This window comes from Terrapene carolina, unplaced genomic scaffold (genome assembly GCF_002925995.2).
Source record: "Terrapene carolina triunguis isolate 2854851 unplaced genomic scaffold, T_m_triunguis-2.0 Scaffold22, whole genome shotgun sequence".
In the NCBI taxonomy this organism is placed as follows: Eukaryota; Metazoa; Chordata; order Testudines; family Emydidae; genus Terrapene; species Terrapene triunguis.
Genome location: NW_020664373.1, coordinates 21671362 through 21689956, shown reverse-complemented (window position 1 = coordinate 21689956; position 18595 = coordinate 21671362). Strand labels below are relative to the sequence as shown.

General features: G+C 39.5%; 1 protein-coding gene across 1 annotated transcript in view; it reads left to right on the top strand.

The window, feature by feature from the left end:
* The window catches only part of LOC112125929 (dystrophin-like), a 1989526-nt gene that overhangs the window by 658761 nt on the left and 1312170 nt on the right, over nt 1-18595 (top strand). Inside the window, exons 8-9 of the mRNA XM_026648920.1 lie at nt 12932-13113; nt 15037-15171. Coding sequence (XP_026504705.1) covers nt 12932-13113; nt 15037-15171 — 317 coding nt within the window. The remainder of the gene's footprint in view (nt 1-12931; nt 13114-15036; nt 15172-18595) is intronic.

Sequence of the window (18595 nt, the reverse complement as noted above, 5' to 3'; positions counted from 1 at the left end):
TTTGCTTTTCAACACCTGACATTTCTTTGCACTGCCAGTTTTGCTTTCTTTTCATTTTAATGGTCATCCATTCTTTTGTCCACAGACATTTCACAATCTGGGTATCGTTTATAGCATTAAAGCCTACAATTTCACTGAACAAACAAACACTGTTGTAAACAAATGGAGGGAAATGAATTTAGTCTTTTCAGCAAAGGGTGGCTGTAGCTGCTCAGCCTGAGCAGAAGTCACTGCTCTGATTTGGTATACCCCAAACTCAAAATGGCTACTCACCCAGAGATAAGAGCTAGCAGGAACTCGAGATTTCCACTTCATAGGAAATTGCAATATTTAGAAATTTAGTTTTTGTTCCAATTCAGAACGATAACAGATTTTTCAAAATTTCTCATGAACTAAAAATCAAAAAAGCAATCATTTTCTAAAACACTGCTACATGGTGTTTCTGAAATGAACTACAGTTCCTCAGACCCTAGCAGCTACTGATTGAAATTCACATTCTTGTCATGTTCACTGCTGGTCTTCAAAAGCAGCAGTGAAACCGCCAAGACTGTCAAGTTCAGTCAGTAGCTACTGGAGCTCCCTGGTTCTGGGGCAATTCCTCCATGCAGATTGCACTGGGACTGAGGACCCTAAGGTTTCAAGACTCTCAGGCCAGCTGGTTCCCAGGGCAGCATAGAAAGGCAGATGTCCTGAGAGTCTGGAAGCATGGGGTCCCCAGCTCTGTGAAGTTTGTTTGGCAGTGCTACCCTGGAGCTGTTGGCCCTGAAAGTCTATCCCTGGACTTCCAGGGTCTTAGCTTTTTGTCAGAGTCTGCAAGCCCTAAGAGATCCCAGGTTTTCCACGCTCCTTGCTTCATGGCAGGGAGCTTGGAAGCACTGAGATCCCTGGCTCCAACAGGAGTTCTCAGAACTTCCACACTTCCAGCTGCAGATCCGGAAGCCAAGTCCTTGTTAGAAGTTGGGCGGCAAGACTTTTTCAGGCTTGTGGCTTCATGGCAGTGCCAATGGGGTGGGTGGGGGGGTGGAGGGGTGAGAAGGGGCAGATGACTAAGCTGAATCTTTCCACTTTAACGTTTTCTGAGTCAAAAATATTGACCTATTGTTTCAGTCAATGTTCTTAATTTTTCTAACTGGTCTCTTGCTTTCACATTTACAAGTTTGAAAAGACTTCAGTCCAGATCCTTGCCTCACTAAGGCTACATTGTGCTGCTCTGAATCCCCAGGTGCCATAGAGCTTGAGATAGACCAGGTGTAAGGGGTGCATGGCTGGAACTTACTTGTGCTCTAGTGATCCCTGACTGTTGTAAACGCGCTTGTGCCATATACAGCAGCACCAAAATTTATAGACACTTTTGCTTCCTGTTCTCACCTCTCACCACCCCAAACTGTGGCCCCAAATAGGCAGTCCCAAGGATCTTATTCATATCTTTCGTTAGATACACTGAGTACAAAAAACAATGACATACAATTCAAATTTAAAGATGGCAATTCTCGTCTTGTCTTCTCTGCTTATGCTGAAGTGATTCAGACCTCAGGTGCCACTTGACACAGGACTAACCAACTAATGCTCACTTCGGATGAATATTTTACCAGCACACCATTATACCGTTCCCTGATTGGTTGAATTAAAATGAATATACAAATAAAACAAAAGAGTTCCTATTGTCTCTGAAGCTAGTTATCAGCTCCTTTTAAAGTTATGATGTTGCAGAGAACAACTTCACTTTGTGACTGACAGACACACTATTCTGGGTTTGGCATCAGATATGAAAATAATGAATTAATCTAAATAAACACCCAAATGATAAAAAGTTAAAAATATGCTTTTTTTTTACCAACACCAAGAGTTGTAATTATTGTGAATGTATGTGCTGAATTGATGGTTGAGTCTGAAGAAATTCTGTAAAATATTTTCAGTCTGGAGGGTGTGAAGAGCTGTGTAAGGAGGGAAGAGAAGAATATAAAAAAGTATTTGGTTCTGGTGTTTGTGGGCTTTCCTAGGGGAGAATAAAGTAATAGTGTAGCTCTTACAGCATAGCAGTGATTACAAAGCATTTCTTATGCCAATATTTTCAAACTTGGTGCCGAAAGCTAGGTACTGATACCTGAGATTTTCAAAGGCATCCAAGGGGGCTAGGTGCCTACCTTTCACTATAAGTCAATGGGAGATGTGTGCCTTTGAAAAACCTCTCCCTACGTCCATAACTGGGTACCTAAATAAGTGTCCCAGTTTTCAGTGGAGCTGAGCTTCTACAGCTTATGCTTACTTTGGCCAGGATTTTAACAATGGCTGCCTATACTTAGGCTCCTAAATCCTTGTATTGCTGCCTAACCATCAATTTAAGCCTAACTTTAGGCATTCTGTTGTGAAACTCCTGGGTATCAGTGCTTCTAACATCGCTCTTGGTACTTCTGCCTCAGCTCCACTGCACATGAAGGTTTACATTATTAAAATAAAACTGGTACGCATGTCCTGAATCCTTTGTGACTTCTGTATTCTCTCCTTCTGTTCTGCAGTCCTCCTCCTTCAAACCTTTGCCAAGCCCAGTTTCCTCGTCCACCGCCCTGCCTGACCACTCTCCAGAGATTAGAATGTATTGTACTTTGGTCCATGCTCACTCATTCTTTAGCTTATTTGTACTTGGTGTTAAGGGTGTCAACTGCAGTAATAAGAACAGGAGTACTTGTGGCACCTTAGAGACTAACAAATTTATTTGAGCATAAGCTTTCGTGGGCTACAGCCCACTTCTTCGGATGCATAGAATGGAATATATATTGAGGAGATATATATACACATACAGAGAGCATGAACAGGTGGGAGTTGTCTTACCAACTCTGAGAGGCCAATTAAGTAAGAGAAAAAAACTTTTGAAGTGCTCTCTGTATGTGTATATATATCTCCTCAATATATGCTCCATTCTATGGATCCGAAGAAGTGGGCTGTAGCCCATGAAAGCTTATGCTCAAATAAATTTGTTAGTCTCTAAGGTGCCACAAGTACTCCTGTTCTTTTTGCAGATACAGACTAACACAGCTGCTACTCTGAAAACTGCAGTAATGGGTATTATGCAGAAAACTATGCATTGGGTACTGGATTGTAATCCATTTGCTCATTCATATATGCCACTGAGCAACTCTTGGATAATCATGATCACTCCTGTTCTGGACTTGATTTTAACTGGCAGCCTCTCTGGCTCCTTACCAATGCCCTGGAGCCACCCTGCCCCACTCTTCATCTTTGAACACAGAAGGAAGGAGGTTTCTCCTCTCCTCAGTCCACTGCCATAGTCTGTAACCATGCTTAGGAACAAATTTTATAAATAGGGCAACTAATATACAGGGAAGGGGGGGGGGGACTTGAATTAGATCAAATAGTGTTCTGAATATATAATATACACCCTTGAATTTTAATAATGATTAATTATTGTAGATATTTCCAATATTTGTTTAGAAAAACAGTATTTCCTAAATACTGAGTTTTTTTAAATATCACTTACCAATAAATATTGACAATCTGCCACTATTACTAGAAGTTTTATTTAAAAGTCAAAAGTAGATAAATGCTAACTGTACAAGCTACATATTGGACAAAATCTAGAAAAGAAAAATAATCTACCCTGGTCTTCTATGAATTCAGAATAAAGAGAGGAGAAAAAAATCCAAGCATACATTTAAAAGGTTATCACTAAAGAATAGGTTAGCATTGCACTTGTGAACCTTTCTCCCAAAGGCTTTATAGATTCTTATGGTTCACCAACCAAATGTCAATAGACCAATCCACCACAGCCACCTTTGCTGTAGCTGCTGCTGTTCCTGTGTCTAGCATTTCTAATCCACTATCCATCAAAACAGAACAATATAGTGTCAAAACTCATTGCTAACTGGACTAGTATTGGTATTAAACAAAACACCAGCTCCCTGTCTGCTACTGTTACTTGTCCACGGCTACTCAAATAATTAAATGACAAAAATTTGCATTGATAAATTTGGCTCCTATTAAACCTGTGGCTGAAGAGTTCCTAGCTATGTAGGAATTCTAGGCTGAATCATGTTTGTGTCATACAGGCACAATTCTATCGAATGCAGAGGGATCTACTAAAAAGAGAATCATAAGTATACCCAAGGGGTGGGTATGAGCTACAAAGCTTGGATTTAAATTTTCACAGATTTAAGGGTATTGGATATGGTATTTTGATTCCAACCCATCTCTTATATACACACGTAGGAATGAATTCTTTCTTGTCATTCTGGTTGGTGTACAATCCATGTTGATATACTGGAATAAGGATTTTTGCTAACTTTGACCTTCTGTTGCCACATAACTATTTACTTCATTTAGGGATTCTGGCTCATATCTGGTCCAACTTAGTAGTGATCAAAACTGTTACCACCTAATGGATTTTGGTAGCATATCTGAAATCTGTTGGTGGTCTCAATCATATTCTCCTAAATGGGGAATCACATAAATAAATCAGATCTGCCCTGGGTGTGAGGCATTTAATGTCTCTTTAGAAAATCTCAGTCTAAATTAATTGTTCCCAGGGGCAGGAGTCTCTTGCCCCAATAACTGAAATTTATTGGAAGATCTGTAAATGAATCTTGATCTGTTTCTGAGGAGATGATATTTTTGGGTAAAGGTGAAGCGTCACTCGAGCTTCATGACAGCCTTACCAATCTCCATAATCCTTGAATTCAGAAACCTTGTCTGCTATAAATCATTTATATTTTAATCCTGTCCAGCAATTCATGTTACTCTCCTGTGATTGGCAGTAAACTTGAAAACAGTGTCCTGGGGTTTAGGTAATGAATTTTTATGCTTACCTTTCCCAGAGGGTTTCAAGGTTTCCCCAGGCAGCTGGCTAATCAGACTTTGCTCGGCCTGATTAACCAAGATAAGAGCATTTTATTTAAGAAACAGTTTAGTAACAAAACTACTCATCTCCTCCATCTCAAGATTAAGGCATATTGGAAAAAATTACCTGTAAATGCCATTTTTGGTCTGTATTTTATAAAAAGGATTTTTTTCTACTCTGCCTTCATTGACAAGAAGCCTGAAAATGAAATTCTGTGAAAATAAGGAATATTCTACAGTTGTTAGTAATGTGCTGGGTTTTTTCTCTTGAGAAGGAAATATGAACTCTAATTTTTCACAGATAGGGAAATCAATCTGTTTTTTTCTGAAATTAATAACAATTTGGGGAGTCTTGAAAGCAATCTTCACTGTGCTATTCAAGGATGTGGATGTGTAAATGTTGTTGCACTATTTATAACAAATGGAAACGTCTCAGAAATTCATCTATAGAAATTAATGTGTGTATGTGTGTACGTGTATGTATATATATATAAGTTGCTGTGCTGTCTGTCTCAGAAAGATCTTCCCAAATCAAATAACTTCCTCCATAATGGAACACAGCAGCTGCTTATTTGTCCTCAGCCTTCACATTGAGAGATGACTCCAAAGGTTTCTTTAGAGATTATTAATTAAAAATTGCTATGACAACCAATGTCATTGTGTCCTGCTTTGCATTATTATCATTTTAAATATTTATACTATAATAGCACCTAAGGCTCTCCAATCAGGACAGGTGCCCAAATGTGTTAGGTGCTGAACAAACATATGTGAAGACACACAGTGCCTGCAAGGAAGAGTTTACATTATAGAAATGAATGTATCTTATACTTAAATAAGTTCTATCTTATCTCCAATGTAATGTAAATTGATTTAATTATTGCATATTTTGAAAGTTCCTTCTAAACAGCTGCGTTTTCAAAAGTGCCTAAATCCCATTTACAAACACGACTTATGCACTTAGCTGCCAAAGTCCCATTGGTATTCACTGGAAGTCATAAACATTTGGTAATTATCACTGGAGCTATTAATTATTCCACTTCAGTGCTATGTAGGTATTAATATTTTTAAGTGGGAACAATCTATTTATATGCTATAATATGCCCTAAAGAATTACATGAAAGATAGAATTCATGGTACGCTACTTTGAACAATGTTGTGTTAAGCAGCTATAGTAACCCAGAGTTTTATGTATTGTGTAGGAATTTTTCAGTTTTAGTTTTCTTTATTTCCTTCTTAGTGACTCTCTGCATATCTGACTTCAGTAGTTGGAGATCAAGAGGTTTTCACATTTACAGAACTCAGAATTCAGTTTTGCTTCTGCCATCTATATAATTCAAAATGTTTCAAAATGAGGTTCTCAAACTGTCATTAAAAAGTACAAAATGTGCTTTAGTAGTTAACATACAATAGCACAGAGTTACCTATAATGTATCAAATCTTTCTACTTCTTGAAAGCTACTCTGCCACCAGGTTAATACCAAAAGTGAATAGAATCAACCCCCAAATGAATCTAGGCATATATTTGTTCAGGGGATGGAGAGGAAAATCTTATTTTGAGAAAGGAAGATATGCGAAGATAGGGACAGATATAACTAAAACAGGGGTTCTCAAACTGGGGGTTGTGACTCCTCAGGGGGTCGCAAGGTTATGTGGGGGGTGGTGACCTGTCAGCCTCCACCCCCAAGCCATCATTCACCACCAACAGTTATAATAGTGTTAAATATAAAAAAAGTGTTTTTAATTTATAAGGGGTTCACACTCAGAGGTTTGCTGTATACCATTTTCTAACCCAAACGTTATTTAACCTTTGAGCACTCTCCTCCCACCTTCACTGATTTCTACAAAATGTTCCTTTCTACCAGAAATATGTTGTCTGTTGACAGAGGATAACTTGTTGACAAAATACGAACTGCCTATGACAAGCCACTTACGAAATATGAGGCTTATAAAATTGGCTGGTATATCACTTTATGAAAAGCCTGACTTCTTTTTGACATTGGATACATTGGCTTAGAAGCTCCCAGTTTTGTTACATTCAGTAGTCCTCAATAAGAACAAATACATGGGTTAACTTAAGGTGATTTGCTACAGAAAATCAAAACTCTGAGATCCCTCTAAAATCTTAGCAGTGCTAATTATTTTCTTAATAAATCTCACATAAATTACAAAGATCAGCTGGGAAGGCAGAAGGAGGGGATCATTTATTATTTAGGGTTTTCGTCTGTTCTTTTTTTAAGTTCTGTAGCTGAATCCCAGATTCTTTCTGCACCTGATGAACCATGTTAACCAAATAGCTGAGGGTTCAAGAGGCACAACATTACATAATATATTAAAATGAATGATGAAATTAGCATTGAGTTTCCACTCTCTAGTACCTCTCAGTGGTAGATTAGGCTCTAGAACTAGCACAATTCTGTTTTGCAGGCTACGTTTCCAAAAGCCACTCGTGATTTTTGGATGCCACAATTTGAGTGTTCAACTTTTCACCGTAAAAGGCTCTGGTTTATAGAACACAGCTCTCTGAAGATTATTTGCTATGTAACATGTTTCAGGTTGTGCTCCCAAAATCACTAGTCACTTTTGAAAATGTATAAGTCTCCAGCAGTAGTAGCTTTTCAGCAGTGACTTAAAAATGTACATTGAAATTATAATGGGTAAACTTCCCAGAGTTTGAGAACAGGTTTTGCAAACTGTGTGAAGCCTTCTTGAGCCATAGTACTTGGTTTTTGTTATTTAAGGTTGTAACTGTTTTCATTTTAAATTCTGTTTTGACCGCCAGTCTAACTTTTTCAATACATTCTTTTTTTGATACATTCTTTTTTTCAATACATTCTTTGTTTTGTCTCTAGCCTGACAATTTTTGGGAAAGTTTGAGGCTATTCAGAAAGGGTCATTTCTGAACATAGGACTTAAATAAAGGTGTTTTTAATTTTTTGGAGAGCTTTCCAATACTTTTTGTCTAAAGCATCATCTCAAAAATGGGTTGGTCTAGAAACTCTGAGAAACTTTCTTAAATATTCTAGTTTTTAGGAATAATTTTTAAAGGGCGTCTGGATAATTCTGAGAGGTGTCATGTTTCTCTTGAGTTGGCAAGTTGTTGTTTTTTTTTTTTTTTTCTTGGACAGCTTAAGGATCTTAAAATTGTCTACATACCTGGTGGTACTTTTAAGCTCCGCCACGCAAATGGCTGATTAAAAGAATAGTTTTACTCAGGTGTCAGGGCAGAATCTGAATGCAATAGGGTAGCACAGGTCAACAGAAGAGTGTTTTCCTACAGAAAACACTATTGCTGTGATCATTCAAGATTTGGGCATAGAGTTTAGAAGAAAGAAAAGAAAAATCACAGCCAGATTGACTTTCAGATCCCTAGTTGATTTTTTCATGTCTGGCAATAGATGATCAACTACTTCTTGTGACTAAATAATCCAAAGAATATAGCCTCTTTTCCCCCTGATTGCCAGTCTATCCTGATATCTGCGCACTGTAATTATTTGTGTATTTGCCTAATAAAATGGACAAACCATTTTCAGCATATGGGTATAAGGATGCCCGGACTAGAACCTATGATTGCAGAGCCTGGGACCACTGACATTCTCACAGTGCCGCGCAGAGGCACATCCAGGAAGTACTGTGGATAATAGGTGCCATGGGGAGTACCACCCAAGGGAGCTAGACAGGACCTTTGGCCTTCTGGTTGGACAACTTCCCTATTTAACCCGAGAGGGTCTCCCTGGAAGTTGTCTGGACAACAATTTAGACTTCAGCCCTCCTGCAACTCCTGACCTCTGGCTTCCAATCATACACTGACTCTGACCATGACTCTCGTTTCCAGACTCTAGCCTCCTACTGCCTCCCCTCTCCAATTTCCAACCCCAGCCTGACTTTGACCCCAACTCTTGTTTATTGAATCTGGCTCTGGTAATTCCTCTGACCCCTGCTCACGTACTGCCGTCCCTGACATATGGACTCAAGCCCAGCTCTGACTGCTAGGCCAGAGCGCTTATGTCCTGGTATCTTACAGTTTGCCCAGATCCACTTCTGACCCCTCTATAGAAGCCCCTTAACAGGGATATGGAATGGGTGGAGTCTACCATCACCCACGGGACCCCACAGGATACCAGTTCTGCAGGAGTGGGTTTGGAAACTGGTTTTGGAAACTGCCACAAGTTCAGGGGATTCCTGAATCAGTGTTGTTGCCTTTTTCTGCTCCGCCCTTGAATGTACCAGGCCAGGGTGAGACTTAGTGATGAGTTGGCTAGCTGGAGAAGGACTGGATTGGGCTTCCACCTGCTGGAGCAGGATTGTGTACTAGAATGCCTTCCTGCAAGCATTTCCTGCAATTTACTACAGCCCTCATTGTGCTCACTCAGTGGAAGCCACACTTTGAAGGCTTCAGCAAGGGGAAGGGCCAGTGGCCTCATGTCCAGTTCCATTGATTCGCAGCTGATGTCGAGTGCAATTGAGGCAGCCCAACTGCATCGCTTTCAGTGTGGATTAGTGAGGAAGTAAAAAATGAGCCAACCCGTGTTGAGAGCCCGACCTTCTTAGATGCTTTCACTGATCTCTCTCTTTGCATTGAGAACTGGCTTCGTGAATGAAAGGAGAAGAGGAGGGGCACCCTGCCACCACTTTATCCACACCAAAACCCCCAGGGTCCAACTATTAACTGGTGCAGGTTGATCTGGGCCACTGATGGTTGACCCTGGAAGAAAAGGAATGGTGATGGCATAACGACATATGCTTTTATTGTGAAGCACAAACACATGCCATTGCCTCTTGCCTATTTTGGATGGCTACCTGAAAGAAATTGGGAAACGAGTGAGCCAAGGTCATATGGGGCCGGCCTGGGCACCACCAAGGCACTATGTTCCGACATTATCCCTAGCCCTCAAGAGAAACCTGATCCAGGCTACCTGGGTCCTCCCCACACTTACGAGTACAAATAAAGTTACATACTACAGATGGGGCCAAATTGATTTCCCCCTCAGTGGACCCTGATTAATTCCAGGTCTACCAGTAACTTCATAGATGGTAAAGCCGCTTGAGTGCTACAGTTCCCACTCATATTTAGCTTACATCAGTCCTTGTAAAGATGGTAGATGGATCCCTCCTGTCCTTGGGGTCAGTGACACAGGAAACAGTACCCCCAGAGGCTGTAATCCCAGCCCACTTGGGAAGTGCTACAGTTCAATGTGATCCATTCACCAGACTTCCCTCTAATACTTGGCATTGCCAGTTTGAAGGAGCATGTCCCTTTCATCTCCTCGTGAGAGAAGAGGATCAGCTTTCCCTCTGAATACTACCCAGGGGACTGCCAGCATGCAGCCGGCCCCAACCCTCTGGTCCTGGAGTCCTGCAGCCAATCAGAAGTGACAGCACCTGTGGGGGAAATCTAGATGGTGGCAGCTAGCCAGAAGGCATCACACCCAACCCTGAGTCCCCATCTCCCTGAAAAATATTGGGATCATGCGGACGTTTTTGAAAAGAAAAATGCAGACACGCTACCTCTGCACTGGGATTATGACTGGCACATAGACCTCCAATCTGGGGAGAAGGTCCCATGTGAACATTATGCAGTGTCAATGCCCTTCATGCATACATCCAGGGCAACCTGGCCATGGGCTTCATCTGGTGCTCCACCTCCTTAGCAGAGGCTCTGGTCCTTTTAATTATGAAAAAGAATGGAATGCTATGCCATTGTGTAGACTAGTGGGCCTTAAACCAGGTGATGGTATCCCCTGTCCTTAATCTTGGAGTTATTGGATCATGTGTGATCTGCCAGAATTTTCACCAAACTGGACCTCCAGAATGCTTACAACCTTGTGGTCATCAGGGCTGGAGACAAATTGAAGATTGACTTTCAAACCCACTCTGGGCAATTTGAATATTTAGTAATGTCATTCAGGTTGACCAGTGCTCCCTTGACTTTTCAACGGTTTGTGAGCGACGTGTTTAGAGACCTCCTGGACCAGTATGTAGTCAACTATCTCAATGACGTACTTGTGTTTTCAGACAATTCTGAGCAGCATTGTTACTATATTCATTCCATCCTTGAAAGATTGCTGAAGCAAACATTGGAAAAATGACCAGTTCTCCACAGAATTCTTGGGTTACATCCTTTCCCCTGAGGGCATCAAGATGAACCTCCCAGAAAACAGAGGCCATCCAGCCTGATACTACCTCTCATCTCCAATCTCTGACCCCAGCCTGACTTTGACCCCGACTCTTGCATATTGATCTCAGCTCTGGTGATTCCTCCGAACTCTGCTCACCGACTACCATCCCTGACATTTGGACTTCAGCTCAGCTGTGACTGCTGTTAGGCCAGACTGTGTATGCCCTGGTCCCTTACAATGGGGTATTTGCAAACTCTTCATTTTGACCATTTGTTGCTTGTGGTATATGTTTAGTCATGTGGTACTGTATCTGCCATTCTGATTAGTGAATAAAAAGATATGAACAAGATAAAACCAAAATGCTGTTCAGAACTCAAATATTCACTAAGTTTGGTTTTGGTGGGTTTTTTTGTTTGTTTGTCTTGTAGAATTCAACCAGCCACAACTTGAAGTTAGAAAAAAATCATTTATATTTTAAAATGAGTATGTTTGATCTTTCAATCACTGATACTGTAAACATGGAACTCAAATGCCATTTTTGCAGTCACTTTTTAAGAGTAGAACTGAACTTCAAAGCTCAAATATAACCAAACAATAAAAATAGATTCTACATAATATTTTGTGAAATGTGAGTTTGTCAGAGAAATTGGACAATGTAAAACAATTGGTAATGAGTCAATGGAATAATTTAGTGGGCAATGCTAATTAAAAGATAAAAATATATGACATATGAGTTCAAATGCTTAAGTATTGGGGAAACAAGTGATTGAAGGGTGGAGAAAAATCAGAAAGGTGGAATCAAGATAAACCAAAGGTACAGTTGGCCATGCTGGGCCAGATGCCCTTTGCCTGCTCAAAAATGTATGGAGAATTAATGTATAATGTCTTCTCTCATGCTTTTCAAATTCCAAGAAGGAGAATCAGGTACCACCTTGTAGTGCTATTGCACCAGTGATAAGAATAAATGAATGTGAACTGAATTTTTTTCTGCCCCTTAGCTAAACTAGGAGAGATTTGACAGTAAAACCTCATTGGTATGGATATCTCTTGGCCTTCTGCCAATGCTTATGTTTAAGCATTGTTGGGATTAATAATAAATTTCTTATACAACAGTCTTTTTACATCTTGATTTACTGAACTGAGCGCAGGAGGTAAATTTTAATGCCAAATAACAAAGGAACTACTTGAAAGAGCTACCACATTACTTACATTTTTACAAATTATTATTGACTTGAATGTTGGGTTAGATCAACCTTTTTTCCTGTTGGCGTATCACGGCTGTGCACACAGAATCAGATCTGCTGGTACATGCTGGTTGTGTCCAAGTAAAGAGATGGCATGTAATTACTAGACTTATACTATCATATCTAACATTCATAAACTTTGTTTTCGTTAAATATCTTTCATGGACATCATAGAGCTTAGGCTATATAGAACAGTGACTGTTTCTGAGGAGTCAGGGAATTCAGACATTATGCAGTCACCTTTCACATTTACCTATCATCAGAAAAATCTGTGATTTTTTCCACAGAACCAAAGAGCATTAAAATGTTGTATAATCTATAACTATTAAACTACTACGGTTGCCCATGTTAGCTGCAACATTAACATGGTCCAAAAGAAAATGTAGCTTACTTGATTTTCTGTTCCTCGTCCTACCTAATGAAGGTCACTCAGTCAGACTGTACAGTACTTGCAGTTACACTGAAGAAGAATTACCTAAGAGAAATTTGTGTGAATGAAAAAACAATTACCATATGAAACCTTGTCTCTTTCTCATTGGTATGCAAGTTTGATAGGAAACTTTGGAGCTGATATAATGCTCTAATTAGTCTCCAGAGGACTCACATGGACAGTTGACTGCTCATTAGTCTGTCAACTTCCTTTGAAATTGATTGGGTTTTTTTCAATTGCATACTTTCTAGTATGGAAACAGAAATGATCTATGTTAATATATTTTCCAGATATTGCAACTGCCTATCCAGATAAGAAGTCAATCTTAATGTACGTGACATCACTCTTCCAAGTTCTACCCCAGCAAGTCACCATTGAAGCCATCCAGGAAGTGGAAACATTGCCACGGCAATCAAAGGTCACTAGAGAAGAACACATACAATTACGTCATCAACAACGCTTCTCTGAACAGGTGAGTGTCACACTTCATGGCAACTGCACTTGTTTTTCCAGTCAGTGGTCAGCAAAGCACCCATGCTCAGGCTTCCAGCTCCCCAGCTGTTGCTTCTCTTGGTTGACGACCTGCATCTCTCTCCCTTCTGACCAGGGTATTTCCAGGCTGTACTGTTCTGTGCCTTTGCTGTATGTTTCCCAACAAAGGCAGTCTGCCTAAACACACCTGCTTGCTTTCTCTTCAGAGACTGATAACAGCATGATTGCTACAGATATAAGTTACTACTCAGAGTTTTCTAAGCAAGTCCACTTTATTTTTAAGGTAAAAAGCATTACAGAGAACATATATTAAAAACAATAAATGAACCTATATACATGCTAATAAAACTTACCAGACATCACCCCAACTTTAACATGGGATCTGGCAGTATGAGTCCTTCAACTCCTCACCATAGGAGAGTCCTTGTGAACTTAAAATTTCTTCACAGCTTTAGCTCAGAACAAGCACCCCCATGACAAGTTTAGTCTACCCTTTTATCTGGAGTTTCCAGAAGCAGTTTGCTAATGTACAAACGGTCTCTCTCTTCAGGGCATATCTTCAAAAGGTTGGGTTTGGAGGGGGAGAATTTGAATTCCCCTCACCTCAAAGTATTTCCTAAGGAAATACACTTGACTCACTTCCTAAAAGGCCTTTGTATTTCCTTGTGTCTTCCAGAGATTGCATTTATCTTGTCTTCCTGCTAAAGAAGTTCCATACAATCTCTCAATAGTGTATACACATTTCAGTTTGTAATACCAGAACTGCAAAAATGCTACCCTTAATTCAGTAAGGTCTGTCCAGGATATTACAGGATATTGTTTGTCTGTCTGTCACAGTGAGTTCTTTCACGTTTCTGCTCACAACATGATCGTTTTAAGATATGTTTCAAGAGGGCCAGGGAGAGAGAGAGAATCTTCAGGCATATCTGTAACTTCAGTGAACAAATTTATCAAATAGAAATGTCTGCATGAACTTTATTTTGTATTGCTTTGCATGCAGTATTGGGCTGTTTTAAAGTAAAAAATCAGCAGATTTTTGCTTTGTATTTCTACTTTATAATATCAGATATATTCTCTTCAAAAGCATGTCATAAATATTTTGGTTTTTGAGAAGGAGCAGAATAAAGGGTAAGGGTGTCGCAAATGTTATTAAATAACAAGTATGGTTGTTTCTCTTTTTTAAAAAAAAATGCTGTACTATTCTAACATATCAATAATCTAAACGATGGTCCGTTGAAATAAAAATGCTGTTTATATGAAGTAACGTAGACGTAAGACATGGAATAACTGTTGTCTATTCTGTTTATTAAATGTGTTTTCATTGGTTGATGTTTAATTTAAACTGACTAGTGTTTGAGCTCAGCTGTGCTCATCTACAGTTTGGCCTTTTAGAGCACCAAAGTCACACAGGCACTTTCTCTTGTGCTTGTTACCTCAGTTTTGCTTCTGAATCTGAATCTCTGCTGAAGTGGTTGGAGACTTAGACCTAATTTACTCACTCCATTGAGTTAACTCTGTGTCTTGCTTATGGGAGACTCAGTCCCATTCATTGTAGTTGACCTGATGAATGCTGGCTTCATTTATTCAAGACTTACTACCAGGCTACTTGTTTTCAGCTTTAGCTGGATTATAGAGAAAGATCTTTCACTTAGTACTGGCATTATGCCTGGCAGCTCAAGCAGGAGTCCTTCTGACTTTCGTGATGGGATGTCAGACTAAATGAAAACACCCCCTTACTTTCTGCCTAATTTTGACTGCTGCATGCTAACGCTATCTCTAAGATTAACTGCTGGTGCCCTCTCTTGTTTCCCTTCTTTTGTTCTTGAAAACAATACTTTACTCCTGTACTCTACATGTTTATCAATGTATGTCTGCTTTTTTCCCCTTAATTTCTTCTTCTTAGATCACAGTCAGTGTAGCACAAGGTCATGTGCACACCCCTTCACCACCTCCTAAACCTCGCTTCAAAAGCTATGCGTACACACAAGCTGCTTATGTCATGTCCCCTGACCAAAAAGGGAGGCAGTTCCCTCCACAGGTCTGTCAACATTACTGTTTGTTGTGAAAATTATTCTAATCTGCCTATGCTTGCTGTGAAATTGTATGTGTACTTTGCTTTTTCCTATCTCAGTGATCTACCTTTTTCAATTTTGTTAGGTTCTGTCAAGTGGTGCCTTTTTGCTGAACACTTCAATCTGACTGGCAAAAATGTGTCATGCTATTTTTTAAATGTTAAGCAACGTTCAAATACTGACATGCTGTTAGAAATTATCTTCTTTTTTCTGTTGTACTTGGTTTTAGAAATGTTAAAAAGAATTTTTATTTTAAAAGCCAACTCCAATTTAAATATAAGAGGTATTCGACACACTTGACAGTCAACGTTTTTGAAGGTAGTTTGTTTCTAGAAAAGCAGATATATTTTCAATTTTTTTCTGTGTTCATTAAAGAAAATGTTGCATAATGATTTTCAGTGAGCTCAGGTAGTTGAGGGGAGAGGACAGGGAAAATATTCACTGTGAATGTTCTTTATATGACCTGATTTAACTTAGATAATAAAATACTATAGATATACCATAGTTTTAAATAGCCCACAAACAGATTCCCTCCAAAGTCAAGATCAGAGACTATGCACCTCCTTGAATTCATTCAGTGCAACTCAGTGCAGCGAGAAAAAGAGGTTAGGAATCCTCTTACTAGGTATTTTCAGATTTCTCATTATTACATAGTTCAAAAAGTGTAAGAACTGTCGTGTCATGTAGATTGTAATAAAATGTATAATGTGGTATGATGGCCTTGAATTTCTTTTGGAAAAGAAAACTGCATCTATTTGGCACAGCATAGCAATTTGAGTTCTGTAGTGGGGGAGCCAGCCATTCTGTCTAAGTTGTAAAAATATATTTGAAAAAAACATTTTTAATTTAACGCTCTGTTTGAGTCTTCTGTTATGGTGTCGGATACTTTGCTGAACAATGACGTCATTTATGGAGCCCATGAAGAAAATCCTTTACAAATTTCCACACACCTTTGCTGAAGACGTAACATCAATCATGCTACTGTAATGATTAATACAACAGTTAAAGTGTTTAATGTTGACACAGTTAATTTCTTCTACTGAAATATTAAACTAATACTATAACAGGATAGAAACGGATGATGTAGCTTGACTTTTCATAATCCTAGCCACCATTAGATATTTGTTAACCTTTAGAACAATACAATGGAAGTCATGTGTACACAAAATAACTCACAAAAATATCTGAGTAACAAAAGAACCTATTTGCATCATTCAATCCTTGTTCCTATGTTCCAGTCCTCAGAAAAGATCAAAAGTTATAAATCTGGGATTTATATCTTCTGTGTGTTCAGCATGATAATAATTACTTTATTTGGATTCTATTATAATAGGGACTGTACAAACATTGCTAATTGCTTGTCCCTGTACCCCAAAAGAGCTTACAGTATAATAGTTGAGACATAACAGGTGGATGAGACAAACAGGATGCACCCACCATGCTGATCAGTGCAATTCTTAGCCAGTTAGTAGTAACGATTACAACTTGCCACCTGTTTAGCCATTATTAGAGAACAACACTCCTTTGGCAGGTACTCTTACTGATAAAGAAAATTACCAAGTTTCCAGTTAGCTGTTAACCTCTCATCTTTGAATCGACGTATCAAGGTTTAAGATGAAGAACTTTACTTCCTAATCCAGGAAACAGCCCACAGTGAAAATTGATGCTATATATGTATGAAGGTGAGATATTTTCATAATCCCACCTCTCTAAGCCAGTTCATTTTTTCTTTCTTTCTTGTAAGCAATAAAGGTTACTTCTGGACTCTCACTGGCTCTCCAAATCTTTTCCAAACTGATTGTGATCATAATTTTCAGAATGAAGAAGATAAAGTCTCTAGATTCATTGCTACCATGATGAGCTTCTGATCAAAGCCAGTTCTGTTGAAGAGTCTGTGGTAGGCACATCAGTGTTAATCCAACTTCTCTTTTTCCATACTACTTTCTTAAATTCCCATCTGGTTAATAAGATATCTCACTTTGTAGTTTACCCCTAGGAAAACTCAAAAGTCTCTTTCACTTGATCTACCAGTTTCAAAGACCTTCCCAGGTGACTGGCTGGCAAGGTCTTCATCTCCTAGCGATGATGGTTTTCTGTGTTGATACACAGGCAATCATTCCTCTCAGACTTCTGCCGTCTTTCATCTTTATAGAACTATAATTACAAGCTCCTGAGTCTAAGTTTCACACTAAGAGACTCAAAGGAGAGATGTCTTTCATTAAGATAGTGACTATCCAAGAAGAATCTTCCGCAGCACTCTGCTGAAACTGCATCTGATCTAAATTACCTCAGGTGCTAGTGTCTTCATTTGGGGTGTTTGGTGGAGTTCTGATTAGGGGAAATTGTCCGGTAAGATATCTAGTCAAAGCATGAATGTGAACTACTTGTAACTCAAAACAGCTGCAAATGCAATAAGAACACTTTCCAAATACTTTGAAACATCTTTCTCTAATTCTGTTGTAAAGCCACTACAGGATGACTGTTGCATATGTCAGCTGCCAAAGGGGGCAAAATATGATCAGAAATAATAAACTTCTGTATTGGCCAGAAAGAAGAAAGTTTTCACCCAAAGCACTTTACCTCAGAATATGGAATGTCACTCTCCCTCCTGATGAGCAAACTATGCAAGACCTGCACCCCATTCCCATTATCAATTATCTTCCTCAGAAGCCCCTCCACTCACTACCATCACAGAAGTCAATCACTGGCAACAAACACTGGTGAGTGCAGAGTCTATTTGTCTTTCCCCTCAGCCCAAACAGACTGGACAACAGTCATACTATGTCACACAGCCGACCTTTTCCGACCTTGCTCTCCTCCAACTATGTGTTCCAGGAACAGCCAAGATATCTCTGTGGCCACTGGTCTTTGGAAGCCCCTAGAGTTGAGTGGCCCCCACCACAGCAGCAACCAGCCTTCTCATATTGGCCACAGACAGCAATATTGGACTTCCTGCTATTTGGACTTGTGCCCATGTCTGTCACTATGGCACTATCCCGTGGCTGCCTTACCTCACCTCCCCATAATCTGTCACAACTCTTTTCCATCTTTGTCTCTTCCCTTTTGGCCCTTTCCAACCTCTGTTCACTTTTACCAGTCCTTTCCACACCACTGGCTTGGTCCTCTGACCATTTATCCTCCACACTACTTCCCCTGTTAGCCCCACCCCATCCTCTTTAATGTCTTCATTCCTTTCTGGCTGCAAATCTACCCCGCAAATCTCAGGGTATAAATTCACTATCAGCTTCCAAATCCTTTATCGTTGAATTACTTATAGCAGGATTAAGAAAGGCCTAATTGCAAATTATTTATATGTGCAAGTTTTACATCTCAGTTACCGCTCAACCAGTACAGACTGTTTACCTGCCTTCCTCTGCAGCTGCATATTTT